The sequence below is a fragment of the Delphinapterus leucas genome, unplaced genomic scaffold (assembly GCF_059928025.1).
Source record: "Delphinapterus leucas isolate spDelLeu-1000000601 "Yukka" unplaced genomic scaffold, BTC_Dleu_Yukka2 spDelLeu_asBTCV2_sq25, whole genome shotgun sequence".
Lineage (NCBI taxonomy): Eukaryota > Metazoa > Chordata > Mammalia > Artiodactyla > Monodontidae > Delphinapterus > Delphinapterus leucas.
This window is the reverse complement of record NW_028322234.1, coordinates 6869653-6887825: the sequence shown is the minus strand read 5'-3', so window position 1 is coordinate 6887825 and position 18173 is coordinate 6869653. Positions and strand designations below refer to the sequence as shown.

The 18173-nt window shown below is 53.4% G+C and overlaps 2 protein-coding genes across 5 annotated transcripts in view; both read right to left on the bottom strand.

Moving 5' to 3' along the window:
- Positions 1-2658: 2658 nt before the first annotated feature.
- Positions 2659-8553, bottom strand: PGLS (6-phosphogluconolactonase). Its single transcript, XM_022558619.3, has 5 exons — positions 8189-8553; positions 4577-4684; positions 4018-4119; positions 3576-3716; positions 2659-3015 (listed from the first exon to the last, which is right to left on the bottom strand). Exons 1-5 carry the CDS (start codon positions 8474-8476, stop codon positions 2878-2880), a joined length of 777 nt encoding a protein of 258 aa, XP_022414327.1. The 5' UTR covers positions 8477-8553; the 3' UTR covers positions 2659-2877.
- A 5148-nt stretch (positions 8554-13701) lies between these two features.
- Positions 13702-18173, bottom strand: part of SLC27A1 (solute carrier family 27 member 1) — a 29449-nt gene continuing 24977 nt past the window's right edge. Inside the window, exons 9-13 of one of the 4 annotated variants that reach the window (XM_022558420.2) lie at positions 17479-17605; positions 17250-17387; positions 17013-17177; positions 16463-16609; positions 13703-15268 (exon numbers count right to left, since the gene is read on the bottom strand). In XM_022558420.2, the coding sequence (XP_022414128.1) occupies positions 15111-15268; positions 16463-16609; positions 17013-17177; positions 17250-17387; positions 17479-17605 (735 nt within the window). In that variant the 3' untranslated portion in view covers positions 13703-15110. Of the gene's footprint in view, positions 15269-16462; positions 16610-16697; positions 17388-17478; positions 17606-18173 lie in introns of those variants that run through there. The other 3 variants (XM_089905268.1, XM_022558415.3, XR_016391470.1) reach the window with 3 other exon arrangements.

Here is an 18173-nt window from a genome sequence, read left to right as displayed (position 1 = left end):
CTGGATCCCAAGAGGATCCAGCCCAGGCCCAGCACCAGGCTGGGAAGACAGAAGTGGACTGACACCCCGGGCCCCTGGGGTCAGTGCTGGGGTAGTGGGAGCGGGTGGGGAGCCACTGCTGTGCCGTGGACTCGTGGGCTGTTTCCCTTCGGTTCCTGCTTTGCCAGTCCATTCTCTATCGGCGCATAAAGCCCTGGACTGGATCGGATTAGTTGGGTCTTCCCACTAATGGCACCTGCTGTTGCCCAAGCACGGCCAGGCTGCTTTCCTTCCAACTCTCTACTCTGCTTTTCTCAATCTGTTTCCGCTCAGCCCCGCCCCACTTCCTCACTCTCACATCTGAGTGATCAACCCAGACAAGACGTTGAAGGAAACTTCACTTTCTGTGGTTTCACCTTTAAGGTTTCAATTCCCAGGTGCCTCTCCCACCAGCCTCCCCTGGTCCCTGGAGCCAGGCAGAGCTGATGGGTGGGACATGAGCAGATGCACTCTGGGCCAATGCTGCAGTCCTGACGCAAAGCAGCAGCACCTCGGAGCATTCAAGGCTCTGAGCAGGACTGCAGCATGGCCAGGTGCAGAGGTCACGACTGGCCCTGGGTGTGCAACGGGAGCTCGGCCAAGTGAGTGGGCAGGGGATTGAACTGTGTCCCCCAAAAGGATATGTCCACAGGTCACTATCAAAAAAACAGAAAACAGGGGCTTCCCTGGTGGCGCAGTGGTTGAGTGTCCGCCTGCCGATGCAGGGGACACAGGTTCGTGCCCCGGTCCGGGAAGATCCCACATGCCACGGAGCGGCTGGGCCCGTGAGCCATGGCCGCTGAGCCTGCGCATCCGGAGCCTGTGCTCCGCAACAGGAGAGACCGCAACAGTGAAAGGCCCACGTTCCGGAAAAAACAAAAAAAACCAAACAAACGAAAAACAGAAAACAAGTGTTAGCGAGGATAAGGAGGAATTGGAACCCTTGGGCACTGTTGATGGGAATGTAAAATGATACAACTGCTGTGGAAAACAGTATGGAGGCTCCTCCGAAAATTAAAAATAGAACCACCATATGCGTTATTACCCAGCAATTCCACTTCTGGACATATATCCAAAAGAACTGAAAGTAGGCTCTCGAAGAGATATTCATCCACCCATGTTCACAGCAGCATTATTTACAATAGCTAAAACACAGAAGCAACCCAAGTGTCCACTGACCGGTGAGTGGATAAGTAAAATGTGGTATATCATATCTTAAAGAGGAAGGAAGTTCACACACACTACAACATGGATGAACCTGGAGGACATTATGCAGAGTGAAATAAGCCCGTCACAAAAAGGCAAATACTGTATGATCCCAATTACACGAGGCACTTAATAGTAGTGAAAATCATAGAGACAGAAAATAGTATGGTGGTTGCCAGGGCCGGGGAGAGGGGAGCATGGGGAGTTAGTGTTTAATAAGTACAGAGTTTCAGATTTACAAGATGAAAAGAGTTATGGGGACGGATGACGGTAATGGCTGCTTAAAACTGTAAATGTATTTAATACCACTGAACTGTATACTTAAAAATGGTTAAGATGGTAAATTTTATGTGTATTTTAACACAGTTTAAAAAAAAGCATATGTCCACATCCTAACCCCTGGAACCTCAGAATGTAATCTTATTTGGAATAGACATCTTTACAGACAAAATGAGTTAAGGATCTTGAGATGAGCTCAGCCTGGATTTAGGGTGGTCCTATATCCAATGACAGGTGTCCTTATTAGAAGAGGACAGGAGGGAGGGCTTCCCTGGTGGCGCAGTGGTTAAGAATCCGCCTGCCAATGCAGGGGGACACGGGTTCGAGCCCCGGTCCAGGAAGATCCCACATGCCGCAGAGTAACTAAGCCCGCAAGCCACAACTACTGAGCCTGCGCACCACAACTACTGAAGCCTGCACGCCTAGAGCCCATGCTCCGCAAAAAGAGAAGCCACTGCAATGAGAAGCCCACGCACCCCAACAAAGAGTAGGCCCCGCTCGCCACAACTAGAGAAAGCCCATGCGCGGCAACGAAGACCTAATGCAGCCAAAAATAAATGATAATAAATAAAATAAATATTTAAAAAAATCTTATCTATAAAAAAAAAGAAGAGGACAAGAGGGAGTTCCCTGGTGGCCTGGTGGTTAGGATTCTGGGCTTCCACTGCCGTGGCCCGGGTTCAGTCCCTGCTCTGGGAACTGAGATCCTGCAAGTCGAGTGGCATGGCCAAGAAAACAAACAAAAAAACAGACAAAAATAAAAAAGGAGGACAGGACACAGAGAAACACACAAAGAGAAGGCCATGTGACAACAGAGGCAGAGACGAGTGATGTGTCTACAAGCTAAGGAAGACCAAGAATTGCCTGCAGCTACCAGGAGAGAGACCTGGGATAGATTCTCCTGCAGAGCCTCCAGAAGGATGTAACCTTCCTGACACCTTGATTTTAGACTCCTGGCCTCATGAACGGTGAGACAATAAATTTCAGTTGTTCGAAGCCACCTGGTTTGTGGTACTCTGCTATGGCAGCCCCAGGACACTCATCCAGGGGGCCCTTCCCTGCCCTCCACGCGCTGGGATGAGGGCTGCAGGTCAGGCCCTCCACCCGGGGACCAACAGTCCCACTGCCCACCAAGGACCACGAGACAGCGGAGACTTCAAAGAGATGTTCCTTTTAATAACTGAGTCACCCAGAGCCGCGGCCCATGGGCTGAGCCCCTGGGCAGGGCTGGTGGCCAGACCCTATCGGCTTCCAGTGGCACCACTCGGCTTTTCTAAAATGAAGCCTGGAGTGGGCTGGCAGCGGGGGCCAGACTGGGAAGATCCCGGCCCACTCGGGCTGTGCGTGGTCCCAGCTGTAGCATCTCGGCACCAGTTACAAAGTGGAATGCTTCTCGAAGGGCACGGTCAGGAGTCGGGCTGCTGCCTCGTCCAGAAACCAGCAAAGTTTCCCAGTGCGGGGCTGGACCAGGGCGGCGGGGAGCGGGTTTTCCTCCTTGTCCTCCAAAATGCGCTGTGTGGAGAGGGCAGGAGCGTGGGGCCCTGCCCACACCCCAGAACCCTTGGACCTCTCCTACCCTCAAGAGGTGATATCGCCCATCCCGGATGTCCTAGCTTCAAGCAATCAGGAGGGATGGGGTCTCTTCCTTTTTATCATGTGACTGTTTAATATGGGGGTCAGCACACCTCTTCTACAAAGACCAGAGAGTCACTATTTCGGCTCTGCAGATCACATCCTGTCTCTGTCGCAACTACTCAGCTCTGCTGTTACAGGGCAAAAGCAGCTTTCTAAAGTGCTTGATTTCTTTATTTCAATTGTCTTCTATTTGACAATTAACTATATATGTATATGCATTAAGTGCTACGAATTTACCTCTGAGCAGTTTTGGCCTCATCTCATCCATTTCATTTCATAATTGTTAACTCCTAACTAGCCTGTATTTGCAGTTTTCATCTCCCCTTCAACCCAAGAATTACTGAAATATCCCGGGATCTGGTGCTTTCAGCACAGTAGTGTCTAGGGCCATATTCTATGCCTACAACTTTCTTGGGAAGGGGGCCCTCAGCTGTTACCTTCAGAACAGCTGCCTTGCCTTCTCCAGTTGCCACAAAGATGATAGTTCGAGCTGCATTCAGCACAGGAAGTGTGAGGGTCACGCGCTGTGGAGGTGGCTTCGGGGAGTCGCTGATGGGAGCCACAATCTTCTCCCGCTCCTGGGGAGGGAGGCCCAAGGTAGAGACAGGAGGACAATGTCACTTGACCTCTTGAGTACTCACACATGCCAAGCACTGTCCATCCATCGTTCCATCCCGCCCTACTAATCCTGTGGTACTTGATTTAAGGTTCCTGTTTTAAGATGGGTGAACTGAGGCTCAGAAGGGTCAAGCCCAGAGGGCATGCCTGTTGGCAGAGGCTGACTCACACCATGCTGTAGGCACCTTCCAGTGCTCTGGAAGCCCCAGATGGCAGAGGCTGGGGCTCAGACATAAGCAGGGCCTTCGTGGGTGTGCTCACCTGCAGGAGGGGGTGGTCTGGGAAGAGTGAGCAGGTGTGGCCATCGGGACCCACACCCAGAATCAGCAGGTCGAAAACCGGGATGGAGTCCCCTTGGAATGCCTGGGTGAGGAAAGAAGACAGTCCCAAGAAGTTGTGAGGGAAGGGCACAGAGGACACAAAGAAACAGTTGTCAGAAAAACAGGTCACTGTAACCCAGTGAGAAATGCTCAGCCTCACCTGCAAAAAAAGGAACTCTAATCTACAAGGTTCCACATTTCACTGTCCACCTGGCTGACAGTGTGGGTATAAAACTGTCCCCAAGATTTGAAGACCCAGGCCCACTACCAGGGTGTCAGAGACCAGGCCACCTTTGGGGTCCCCCAGGGCAGGGCTGTGGCCTCTCAGAGGGGGGATCCTCAAAGGGGGCTCTGCAGGGTGAGGCTGGGTCTGCTGACTGCCCCCAGGGAGAATTTCTGCCAGTGCTGAGCGCACAGTGCCCCCAGCAGGGCAGCTCCGGCACTCCGGGAGAGGCCATCGGATGGATGAGGTCTTGCTGCAGCTACTCCGAGGGACTCACCTGTCTCAGCTTCTTGGCATAGTCCTCAGCTGCCTCCTCCACGGGCAACTCGGGGTTAACGGTGATCACCTGGCTGTCGGGGATCGGCAGCCTGGAGAGCAGGTGGGTCTGAAGCAGACGGAGGCACAGTGTCACCAACAGAAACACACAGTTTGTGGTGGCATGGGACTTGCACCTATGACTACCTGGATCCTCCAGGTGAGGACATGACTGTCATTATACCCACTTCCCGTGTGAGTGAGGCTCCCAGTGGCATTCCGCCAGAGGTCTTTCAAGTCCATGGTGCTTGGGGGCCTCCTGGCTCCAGCCTGCACCTGTTTGGCCACACCACAGCCCTGTTTCTAAACCCCCAGGGTGGGGAAAGGGGGGTGTGGGATGAATTGGGAGATTGGGATTGACACATATACACTACTATGTATAAAATAGATAACTAATGAGAACCTACTGTATAGCACAGGGAACTCAGTGCTCTGTGGTGACCTAAATGGGAAGGAAATCTAAACAAGAGGGGATATATGTGTACTTATAGCTGATTCACTTTGCTGTACAGCGGAAACTAACACAACACTGTAAAGCAATTATACTCCAATAAAAGTAAACAAACAAACAGACAAACCCCCAGGGTCCATTGGCCTTCAGGATAAAACCTAGCCCCTCTCTGCCCTCCACGAGGCCCTGCTGACCTTCCTGCCTCAGTGGGTACACCGGCTGCTCACCCTGCCTGGGAAACTCTTACACATCCCTCAAGCTGCCTCGTCTGAGCAGCCACCCCTGCCTGCACCTCCCCCGTAGTGCTGCCTGGTGGCATGACATATAATTATGAAAAGCACTGATTCGTCTTCTGGGCTGCCACTACGGAGTGAGCGTGCCCAGCACATAGCAGGCACCCCAACTTAGGATCCGTGGGTTTAATGCAGAAGCACCTGGAATCAGGCCTCCCGCAAGGCAGAGGGCTCTAGCCCTCTCCCATGGAGATGAGCCCCAGGGCCTTGGATCTGCTCTGGGATGGATGCTGGCAACCCCCACCTCGGTGCCTCCTTTCAGACAGGGACTAGCTCAGCCGAGGCAATGCTGAGCTGAACCACAGAGTAAAAGCAAGTAAACAATATAGTTTTTGGAGCAGTGGGGGAAGGCGGCAGGGACATGGGATAAACCCGCCAGACCTTATGGTGCTGACCCCCCTGAATGCTCGTCTGAGTGTGGGCTCTGTGTTGAGGGTAATGGGAAGCCAAGGAGGGTGTGTGAGCTGGGGAGGGGCACGATCAGATCCATCGTTGGAAAGACCTGCTTTGTCCAAGGTCCCCATCTATACACACCCTTGGGGATTGTACTGAGCAAAGCCGGATGGAGTACGGGTGCCCCATTTCTGTCACCTGAGTCCCCTCCTTAGCTGCCCTCCCCCACAGGGTCAGAGTCATTCCCTCCTCCTCAGTTTGGGCTTCCAGGGAGCCCAAGGCTGGGCATCGGTTGGGCAGGTTCCTGGAAGTGGAACTGCTGGTTGATCGGGTGGGCTCTCTCTAAACACTTTGTAGGTGCTGAGGAACCATCCCCGGGAAGGTGGCCCCAGCTAATCCTCCCAGCCTGGACAGCAGAAGGCCCATAGAACAGGGTGAGCCATTCATGCTTAGAGAGCCCCAAGGTGCCCGGGGTCCATCCTCATGGAGAGGAATACCTCTGCATCCCTGTACCAGGTTGCGTAGTGGCCCCCCAAATTCATGTCTACCCAGAACCTCAGTTATTTAGAAAGAGGGTCTTTGCAGTTGTCATTAGTTAAGATGAAGTCAGTGCATTAGGATGGGCCCTAAATCCAATGACTGGTGTCCTTATAAGGGGAGGACACAAAGAGAAAATCAGAGGAGAAGATGACGTAGAAGCAGAGGTAGAGGTTGGAGTGATGCAGCCACAAGTCAAGAAACGCCTGGAGCCACCAGAAACTGCAAGAGGCAAGGAAGCCTCCTCCCCTAGAGCCTTTGGAGGGAGCACAGCTCTGCTGAAAACACCTTGATTTTGGACTTCTGGCCTCTAGAACTGTGAATCAACACCTGTTGTTTTAAGCTACCCATTTGGTGGTACTTTGTTACGGCAGGCCCAGGGAACTAATATGATTCCCCTCACGGGGGAACTGGCAGAAGCAGATCCTCGCCCCACGTTTGTTCCCACCGCACAGCTTTTGCCTCTACTCTACCCTCTGCCCCAGCTCACCAGTGGCGGGCTCCTCACACCTTCTGGTCACAGCCCAAACGTCACCTCCTCAGAGCCCCCCAATGCCCACCATCCTGGCTGAAAGATGCTCCCCCCTCTTCCCTGGCACTTTCTATCATCTTACACTATTATCTTTTGTCCAAACTGCATTACGTTATGGCTCGGAGTGGATTTCCCTTATTTATTGCCCTGTGTGTTGGTACCCCTTGCCCCACAATGAGCCCTGCGAGGGACCTGTCCCTAGTGCTGGATACATGGACACGCATTGAATATCCGTGCAACTTTCTCTTTGACTGTTCTGTTAGAATTCTGTTACTTGAGCAAGTACGGCTTTTCTAATTAAAAGTCTTTCAAAGTCACGCAAAGTAAAAAGAAACAAGAGCCCACTTTTAAATTAGGCTCTGGGGGAAGACACACAGGAAAGCAGACTTAAGGGTGGCCCCTGTCCCTGCTATGGGTCCCAGGTGCTATCTGGGGGGCTGGGCCAGGCAGGTTCATACCCCGGCTCCCTCACTGGTTACTAGGTGACTCTCCTCTTCTGGCCTCAGTTTCTCCGTCTATGAAATGGAGGTACTAACAGCCCCCGCCTCATAGGCTATTGTGGGGTTTCGTGAGATGATGGATAAAGCGCTTGGTAATCAGTAAACCTTCCTGCTTATTACCAAAACAAACAAAAACCCATCACCTCAAGCTTCTTTGTGAAGAGAACTTAACACATCCAGGACCTGAGCGACCTGAGGCTTCTGGCCAAACCTGCACCTCCCACACTTCCCTGGGTGGGTTTTCCTCCTCCATCCATGGCAAGAAGAGTTGACTGAGACGCAGGGGGCTGGGGGGGAGGTGTGGGCACCCAGCTCAGATCACAGAACCTCCAAGCCTCAGTTTTCCTGCTTGTAAAACGGCGGGCAGGGGGTCCCCTGATTCTATAGGAGTCTGGGGCCCCAGGCCAAAGATAACCAGTCACGGAGTCATCAGCGCCACAAGCTGTGTGGAGACCACCGAGAACTCGTCCAGGTTACAGATGGGGAATCTGAGGCCCAGGTTCCACACCAGATCCCTCCTACCTGGTTCTGCCCTAACTCTGCCTTTGCACGCTACGAGCCTGCGGCGCCTGACCTTCTCTAGGTCCCTGGAATGGACCCCTCTGTTTCACCTCCACGCCTTTGCCCATGCCATTCCCTCTACCTGGCTACCGGATAAACCATCAAGAGAGGCTTCAAGATCCCCACTTTCCACACGGGTGGCAGTGGAGGTGCAGCCCAGACCTCAGGGCACCCAGCAGACCATTTCCAGATCCAGTCCAGATAGAGGCAGAGGGCACGGTGTGACCCTGCAATACCCCCGTAGCCGGGTTCAGGCAATGGGTGTGGCCCTCTCGACGTGACCCCCGGCGGCCCCCGTAGCTCTCACCCGGTAGAGGCCGTACGTGCTCTCGGCGTGCTCGAAGGGCACAAGGCGCTCGTCGCAGAAGCCCAGCGTCCAGCGCGCGAGGCTGGCTGGCCCGGCGGGGGCAGCGGCGGTGGGCAGCTCGCGGGCCAACATCGAGACGAGGCTGCCGCCTGACAGGCCGAGCGTGAAGCGGGCGCGGGCCCCCGCCAGGCAGCACGCTGCCTGCTGCGCCACCAGTTGTGCCAGCGATGCGCCCAGCTCTTGCGAGCTCGAGAAGACCGAGATGAGGCCGGGGGCCGGCGAGGCCATGGCGACGGCGGCAGCAGGGAGGCGGAAGCCCTCCCGGCAGCCGCCAGTGCGCCTGCGCGAAGACTGGTCCTGGTACACAACCCTCGATGCCTTTGGGCGGCTGCTTGTAGCACATGCGCAGTCCCACGAGTGAAATCCCGGCGGGGTGGGGCAGCCGGTCCGGCCGCGCTCATTGATTCTTTGCGCGCTCATCGAACTCTTTCCTGGGCTGCGGCAGGCGGAGCAGGTGCAGTTGCGCTCAACCTCCCGGTATCAGGGCGGGGCCAGAGAAGGGAGCTCAGAGCTTCCAGGCTCGGGAAGAGGGGGACCTGGGGTCGGGTGGAGGGAGGTGATTTCCTGGAGGAGGGCGCGTTTTGGTGGACTTTGCATTCCTGAACTTATGTTTGTCTTGCTGGTATTTGTCGTCTCTCTCTTTAATTAAAATATAGACTTGATGAGGACAGGGATATTTGTTATGTTCACCGAGTCCTCCAAAGCCCCCTGAATTATGGCACAGTGTAGGGGCTGAAAATACACTTGTTGAGTTTCTCCTGCATATTCTCTCTGGAGACCTCTGTGTCTCGCTGAGGACTCAGAGAGTCCTCCACCCTTGGCTCTTGCCTGGAGAAACTCCCAGACTGAGGCAAGTGGGCCTTGGCTGATAAGATAGAATATTCAGGAAATAACATGGGCAGGGAGGACTGGAAGGGGCAGGAGGCCTGGTGGGTCAAGGCAGCTGGACCACGTCTCAGAAGCAGAGAGTTTAGGAGAGTGTAGTAAGTGCAATGAGATTTGCATAGGTAGTGCATCTTTAAAAGAAGTAGCAAGAAAACAATTCCATTTACAGTAGCATCAACAAGAATAAAATGCTTAATAAATTTAGCAAAAGAGGTGCAAGACTTGTACACTGAAAACTATAAAACTTAGCTGAAAAAAGTTGAAAGATGATCTAAGTAAATGGAAAAACATCCCATGTTCATGGGTCGGAAGATTTCATATTGTTAAGATAGCAACACTCCCCCAGTTGGTCTATAGATACAATGCCAATCCCTATCAAAATTCTGAGAGCTTTTTTTGTAGATATTGACAAGCTGACTCCAAAATTCACATGGAAATTCAAGGACCCCGAATAGCCAACCAATCTGGAAAAAGAACTAAGTTGGAGGACTCACACTTCTTGATTTCAAACTTACTACAAGCTACAGTGGCCAAACAGTGTGGTATTGACATAAGGATAGACATATATATCAATAGAATAGAACTGAGATGAAAAACAGCAACAGCAAACCGTATGTCTCTGGTCAGTGGATCTTCAACAAGGGTGCCAGAACCATTCAACGGGAAAAGAATAGTCTTTTCAACAAATGGTGTGACAATTAGACAGTCACATGCAAAAGAAATGAAGTTGAGGGACTTCCTGGCGGTCCAGTGGTTAAGACCCTGCTCCCAATGCGTGGGCATGGGTTCGATCCCTGGTCGGGGAACTAAGATCACACATGCTGCATGGTGCAGGCAAAAAAGAAAAAAAAAAATTAAAAAAAAAAAAAAAAAGGAATGAAGTTGAACCTTGTAGTAGGCAGAATGATGGTCCCCCCCCTAAGGTGTCCACACTGTAATTCCCAAAACCTGTGAATATGTTAGGTTACTTGGCAGGGGGGAATTAAGTTTGCAGATGGAATTAGGTTGCTGATCAGCTGTCCTTAAAAGAGATTACCTGGATGAGCATAATGTACTCACAGAGGTCACTAAAAATAAAAGAAGGAGGACCAGAGAATTGACAGCATGAAAAAGACTCAACCCACTGTTGCTGGCTTTGAAGATGGAGGAAGAGGCCACGAGCCAAGGATATTGGCGGTATCTAAATGCTGCACAAGGCAAGGAAATGGATTCTCTCAGAAGCTCCAGAAGGAATGCAGCCCTGCCAAACCTTGATTTTAGTCAAGTAAGATCCATTTCTGACTTCTCACCTTCAAAGCTATAATTGGCGTTATTTTAAGCCACTAAATTTGTGGTGATTTGTTACAGCAGCAGTAGAAAACGAAGAATACAGATCCATACCTCCTGCCATATACAAAAATGTAAATGGGTCAAAGACCTGTAAACATAGAGTTACCGTGTGACCTAGCACTTCCACACCTACGTTTATACCCAAGAGAATTCAAGACATGTTCGCACAAAAAACATTTGTGTGAATGGTCACAGCAGCATTACTCACGATAGCCAAAAAGTGGAAATAACTCAGTGTCCATCACCTGGTGAATGGTTAAACAAAATGCGGTCTCTCCTTGCAATGGTATATCGTTTGGCCATAAAAAGGAATGAGCTACAACTTGGATGAATCTTAAAAACATATCGAGTGAAATAAGTGAGACGCCAAAGGCCACATATATGATTTCATTTCTATGGAATGTCTAAAACATATCCGTAGAGACAGAAAGTAGTACTTGCCAGAGGCTGGGGAAGGGGAACGGGGAGTGACTTCTAAGGGACATGAGGTCTCCTTTTGGGGTGATGAAAATATTCTGGAACTAGACAGAGGGGACGGCTGCATAACCTGGTGAATATACTAAAAGCCACTAAGTTGCACATTTTAAATGTTTTTTTATTTTTATTATATTTTAAATTCATTTATTTCATCTTATTTTTATTTTTGGCAGCGTTAGGTCTTCGTTGCTGTGCGTGGGCTTTCTCTAGTTGCTGCCAGCGGGGGCTACTCCTCGCTGCGGTGCGCGGGCTTCTCGGTGCGGTGGCTTCTCCTGTTGTGGAGCACGGGCTTCAGGCACGCGGGCTTCAGTAGTTGTGGAGTACGGGCTTCAGTAGTTGCGGAGCACGGGCTTCAGTAGTTGCGGCGCATGGGCTCTGCTGCTCCGCGGCATGTGGGATCCTCCCCGACCAGGGCTCGAACCTATGTCCCCTGCATTGGCAGGCAGACTCCTAACCACTGCGCCACCGGGGAAGCCCTAAGTTGCACATTTTAAGAGGGTGCATTTTATGGTATATGAATAATAGCTCACTTAAAAAATAAACCAGTGATTCAGGCACATGAGACAGCAGGAGCAAAGGCGCTGAGGCCAGACACAGGCTGGAAACAACCATCTGTGGTACAAGGAAAAAAGCCTGCAGGATGACAGCGCTAGCCAGAGCCTGGAATCTTCCCCAGAGTGATGGAGACCCTCAAGGGGTGTGGGGCAGGGATTCAGCCTGCAGCCGCCCGTCCTCAGGAAGCTCTTGGCCCCCAACTCTCCTCCTCCATGTGCCCTCTCGGGCAGCTGCTGCTCCTTCCTGGTCCTTCATGCACTTCTCAGCCCCTGCCTCTCACAGTGTACTTGCCAACGCCGGGCTGGGGCGTTTTTCTTCCCACATCGCAAATAAAGACATCCCCTCTGTGCACATCCTTCCAGGGCCGCTCCAAAAAGGAGAGGCTCAGGGCACAGCACCTTCGAATCCTAGCTCTCTTCCTGATTTACCGAGGGTCCCGGGGGCAAGTCACAGAGCTTCTCATTTGGTATAAAAAATACAGAGCTATCAAGCCACGAGAAGGCATAGAGGAACATCAGATGCATCTTGCTGAGAGAAGCCAGTCTGAAAAGGTTACACATGGTGTGATTGCAAGTCCATGACACTCTGGAAAAGGCAAAACTGTAGAGACAGTAAAAAGATCAGGGGTTGGGGTAGGAGGAATGAAGAGATGGAACATGGGAATTTTAGGGCAAGAGAAACTATTCTTTGTGATACTGTAACAGTGGATGCATGTCTTTATGCAATTGTTGAAACCCACAGAATGTATAACAGAGTGAACCCTAATGTAAACTGCGGACTTGGCTTAATAATAATGTATCTACATTAGCTCATCAAGTGTAACAAATGTAGCCCACTAATGCCAGATGTTAATTATAGTGCAAACAGTGGCGCAGAGGTGAGAGGGTATATGGGAACTCTGTATTTTCCACTCATTTTCCTGTAAACCTAAAACTGCCCTAATAAGTAAAATCTATTAATTTTATTATTTTTAATAAGTTTATTTATTTATTTTTGGCTGCGTTGGGTCTTCGTTGCTGCGCTCGGGCTTTCTCTAGTTGCAGTGAGCCGTGGCTACCCTTCATTGCGGTGCACAGGCTTCTCATTGTGGTGGCGTCTCTTGTTGCGGAGCACGGGCTCTAGAGCGCAGGCTCAGTAGTTGTGGCGCACGGGCTTAGTTGCTCTGCGGCATGTGGGATCTTCCCGAACCAGGGATTGAACCCGTGTTGCCTGCATTGGTAGGCAGATTCTTAACCATTATGCCACCAGGGAAGTCCCCTATTAATTAATTTTAGAAAGCAAACAAATGCAGACCCTGATCCTAAGAGACATCAGGATTATTTTCTTGCTGGTCTGGAGAGAACTTCTTACACTGCTGCAACTAGCGTCACAGGCTTTGCAATGAGAAAGGTCCCCACTGGGCCACTTTCTCACCAGAGGCCCTGACAATGAGTTCATTCCCCTCCCTGTGCCTTCAGTTTCCTCATCGGTACAACGGGGACCATGATGATACCTTTGGAGGTGGTTGGATGTCTGAAGGGATGTTACCCAGAATACACTTGCTTATCAGCACACCAGGGAAGCTCCATCCCCACCAGCACCAGATCCTTCTCCCACCCTCACTGGGCATCTCAGAGGCTATACCTTACATCCCCCTCTTTGCACTGTGGGCAGCCAAGGACCAGCTCCACACATCAATGGTTCATCCATCCTTGAGCTGGCCAAGGACTCATCCACCCCCCATCCAACCCCAGGGTCGCCCCCTGGGCGCTCCCTCCTAGCAAATGCTCCGTTGTCGTAAGACTTTCTTCCTCTGTCCCTTGAAATGGAGATGAGACAGACATTATAATTCTGGAGGGGGGACAGCTGAAGGTGGGAGCTGAGAGTATGAACTCTGGAGCTCAATGTCCTGGGTTCAAATCCCATCTCAGGCAGCTACCCTTGCAGGCTCAGTGGTTCTCGCCCAGAGCTATGGCCTTACGTGCTGACCCCACACACAGAGGGGCTCCCTTCCTGGGGCAGCCAGACATGCCAGGACACACCCTCTGTCCCCGGCCATCCTGTGCACCTGCCGGAACCCAAGGCAGATAGGCTGTCCCTCTCCCGGGACCACCAAGGTCAGCACGGGGCTATGCGAGGACCCGGAGGCTGCAGGGAGGTGGCGAGAACGCTAACCCACGTGCCACCCCCCGCCCCCCATCCCCAGACCCCTGAAGCCTTGCAGGTTGGAGAAGAGGCAACAGGAGCTGTAAGTAAAGGCTGAGTGTGTTTTGCTCATGTCTGGTGACTGTGTGTTCCCCGGTGAGAGGCCTGAAACTGACAGGGTTCTGGGCCACGTGGGGACAAACGGTGAGTGACTGAGTTCCCATCAGGCACCAGACACTCTGCAGGTTTATTTATTTTTTTTTTTAGGTTTATTTCTTAAATTCAGCTAGGAAACAAAATCTCAGTGCTTAGAAAGGCCCGTGCAAAACAGCATGGGGTCACCTGCTACTGGCCTTGCTGTTCTAGGTGCGGGACGGTGCTGCCGGGGGCAGGGACAGAGGGGCAGTTTGGGTGGCAGGCCCCAACGGTGGGTGTCCAGGCTGAGCCATCGACGAAGCTGATGGGGATGTCCGAGCCGTCCTGGCAGGGTTGTCTCGGGATGTCACCAACCCAGGGTCCGAGCTGTCACTAGCAAGGCTAGCGGGACATTCAATAGGCTGGAATGCCTGAGGCCCAAGAGGCCATCTCAGATGCCACCCCTGGCCTGGAGGCTTCTCCCAACCCCACTGCTGCCACTCCCGTGTGTCCCTCCAGCAGCCACACCAGGTAGAATCCCCAAGAGGCCTCTGCCAGGGTGAGCATCTGAGCAGTAGGCTGAGCAGCCACCCAGAGCCATCTTCAGGGGAGACACCTGAACAGGGACATCTGGGCAGGGGAAACATCCAAGTGGTCACAGTCAGTTCCAGAAGTTTCTGGGGTATCAGGAAGGGCAGGCAAGGCAAGGGAGACCCACCAGGGATAGGAAGTGCAAAAGGCAATTGGCCCGGCCGGGGAGAGATTTCCCGTTGACCTGCACCCCTGGCCGAGGCCCCCCTACTCCCGGGCTGGCCAGGCAGACACCCCCGGCTCCTCAGTTCCGCAAGGAGAGTGGAGGGCCTGCCTGGAGCTCATGCAGTGCTACAACGTCCAGGAATCTAGCAGCCTAGGGAGGTCTGGGCTGGGTGGGCCTTGTTAAGGCACAGCTGAGAGGGAGGTGGAGAGGCCCCACTCGGGTTTACCACCCAGTGGGGAGGACCCGCGGAGGCCCCCAAGGCAGCTGGGCCTCCGCACAGACCCCAGCTCCCAGGAAATGTCTGTTCTACTTTCGGCAGGAAGAGGGCAGGGGAGGAAAGATGGAGGAGAGAGGTGAGGGCAGTCAGGGGCAGGAGGGAGGCCGAGAAGCAGGGCGCAGAGACAGACACACACACAGACACAGGAGTGGAAGACAGGCAGCGGGCAACCAGAGGGGGAGAGGAGGAGGGTGAAGGCGGGAAATACAGGCTCCTCCCGGGATCCAGTTTCTCTGCCCCCAGGACAGGGCAGGGCTGTCTGGCTCAAGCCCCCCTCGCTTGCTGGGCCTGGTGCAAAGTCTCTGGTGGGCCGAGGAAGAGCGTCAGAGGGAGAAGGCGCCCGAACAGATGCGGGTGTAGACACCCTGATCCAGAGGCAGGTAGTGGCCCTGCTTCAGGTCCAGGAAGAAGAGCCGGTCTGAGGTCTGGCGTGGGTCGAAGCCCTCGTGCTGCAGCCTCGTCTTCTGAATCTTGAAGGTGCCTGTGGGGATGGGGGTGGGGGTGGAAGTGGGGGTGGGGTGGGGACTCGGCAGGGGGATTCCAGGAATCCACCCCCCCCAACTCGCCATCCTGTCCTGCACCTCCAGGCCTCTGAAGAGGCCTCTGCTAGGAACATTCTTCCCCATTTTGCCTGCCTGACTCCCCCCTGGCCTTTGGATCTCAGCTTCATGCCCCCTCCTCCAGGGAGGCCTCCCTGACCACCCTCATCATGGCCTGAAACTCTGTGTACCCCCTGCCTGGTCACGTGCCGACCCCCCACAAGACCAAGAAGGTGACAGGGCTGGCTCTGTCACACAGTAGGTCAGGAGTCAGCAACTTATAGGCCCATGGCCCACCCCACGGGCCAGATTCGGCCCACCATTCGAGGTGGGCCACGCCCATTCACGTACACACTGTTTACTATTGCTTTTGCCCTACAGCTGCAGAGCTGAATTATTGCTGCAGAGGCTGTGGCCCACAACTGAAAATATTTACCATCTGGGACTTTAAGAAAAAGTTTGCACTCCCTGCGGTAGACTATTAAAGAAGGGTTTTGTGAAAGACAGGGTTAGGGTTGGTAGAAAAAAATGGAGGGAGAATCCCTGTGTGCTCTAGAGTTGGGAAGGTTTTTTTTCTTTTCAAATGAAACTTCAAAAGCACAAACCACAAAATTGAAAAAGCAGAGGCGGTAGTGGTGGTGGTGTTTAAGTTTGTATCAAAATTAGAGGCTCCTTTTCAATAAAGGGCACCATGGACAGAGTTAAGAGATTCCAAAACAGAAGAGATGTAGAAGGTCTGAAACCACTATGGAATTAACATCTAGACTATTACGGGAAATTTCCGTAAATCACAAAGAAAGATGAGGCAATACAAAGACGGGTCAAAGATACGAAGGGTGATTTACAGCAGAGGAAACCTCAGAGGTGTGAGATGATTTGCTCAAATTTCCTAGTCATCAGAAAAAATGCTGAATATAAAGAAATGCACCCAATACTGCAGGATACCCAGTGGGAGTGCGAGTGAGAAACAGAAAGAAATAAGTATGTAAATAAAACAAGAAAAGGGCTTGGCCCACAGTGCCGGCTGGCCATGAACCATTACGTCGGACCTGGCACAGGGACTGAACTAGGACAAATAAGTAAATGACTGAGGAACTAAAAGACAGATGGATACACGAAGAGACAGGGGGCCGCACCTGTGGTGTCCACCTGGGGCAGGAGGCGCAGGAAGATGGGCCGTGCGTAGGGTGCCAGCACCTTCTGCAGCTCCTGGTACAGGGCATTGGGGCTCAGCTGTCCGTGGGGGTCCGCAATGGCCGCCATGCCTGCTTTGCCCTCCACCCCTGGAGACAGAGGTTTGGCTGAGACCACCGCCCTTCGCCCCTCCATGGGACCAGATCCACCCTCCAACGGTGGCCCCTGGCTTCTGACCTCCAGTCCCTTCCACCCGGAATAATGCTCGCCAAAGCAGCAAACATTTTATGGAGCTCCTGCTGCACTCCCTGCAGCCCTGAGCCACGGCTGATTTCATGAGCCCATTTTCTGGATGAGGAAACTGAGGCTCAACATCAGGCATGAGGAGAGATTCCAGATCCAGGCCGCCACCCTGTCGGGTGCAGTTGTCCAGGTTGTGCACTGCTTCAGGTCCTGCCTACAGGGGTACCTGTACCTCCAAGCTCCTCCTGGCTGGGCTCCTCCGGGGCTGCTCCCAGGACCCTAGAACCACCCCCAGAGCCCCCAGCTTGCCTGGCACGGCCACCCCGTACACGGCCACATCTGTCTGGCCCAGCAGGCGACTCAGCACGCCCTCCACCTCAGTGGTGGAGACGTTCTCCCCACGCCAGCGGAAGGTGTCCCCGCTGCGGTCCCGGAAGTACATATAGCCCAGCTCATCCATCACCAGCACGTCACCTGGCAGAGAGGAGAGGGGGAGGTAAGACGGCGACCTGCCATCCCTACGGCCAGCCCCCAGGGTCTGCACACCTGAGAGGTAGGCGCTGTCACCCTTGCGGAAGACGCTGTGGGTGATCTTCCTGCTCGTGGCACTCTCGCTGATGTACCCATCGAAGCGACGCAGAGGGTCTTGCTGGTTGATCTGGCCCACGAGGAGGCCGGGCTCCCCTAGGGAGGAGGCGGCGCTCGGGCTGTGCTGGGCGGGCAGGAGGCGGGGGGGGCCCCGGCTCCCCGGGGGACTGGGTGGGACCCTGCTCACCGGCCTGGCATGGGATGCAGAGGCCCTGGGCATCCCGCAGTAGTTCCATGGTGTCCTCATTGACCTTCACCAGTCGGATGGGGTACACATTGGGCAGGATGCGGCTGTTGAAGCCACAGGAGCCGACCTGGGATGCGGCCAGCCGAGTCAACGAGGAGCCCCGGGGTGACACGGTGTCCTCCCCGCCCCCCCCACACACACCTTGCCTCTCCTGCCCCAGGGCCTGGAATTAGCACTCCCTAGTGTCACCCAACTCTGTGACCTTGGATGATCTGAAAGATGGGGGTATTAAGTGCAGCATCCTGCCAGGAATCGTGCCCCCCTCTCCCACCTTCCCAGCCTCCCTTGCAGTCATGTGAGGAGACCTGCCAGCCGGCCGCCACTTCCTGGTCCTTAAAACTTTCCAGGCTGGCAGGAAGTGGATGGCCAAAGTGATCCTGAAGCCATGTAGGGACAATGGCAGAGCTTCTGCCCGCTGCCCACTGCATGTCACCCTGCCTGGCTCAGTTCTATGAGCAGAAAGGCCTAATGGGTTTCTGCCGCTGCACACGGTTGGGTATATTTGTTAGAGCGGCAACCTCTGCTGGTACGGCCAGAGTGTGCTCTGGGACCGTCCATTCAACAGATGTGCGTGGTGGGGACTGTGCCTTGTCCTCAGGTGCTGGGGACCCAGCAGCGAGAGACAGAAAGAACCC

Coding starts and splice junctions, on each gene's coding strand:
- PGLS (XM_022558619.3), bottom strand. CDS start 8,476: ATGGCCTCGCCGGCCCCCGGCCTCATCTCGGTCTTCTCGAGCTCGCAA. Junction 4,685..8,188: donor GCACGTACGGCCTCTACCGG/GTGAGAGCTACG, acceptor CGTCTGCTTCAG/ACCCACCTGCTCTCCAGGCT. Junction 4,120..4,576: donor ATGCCAAGAAGCTGAGACAG/GTGAGTCCCTCG, acceptor TTCCTCACCCAG/GCATTCCAAGGGGACTCCAT.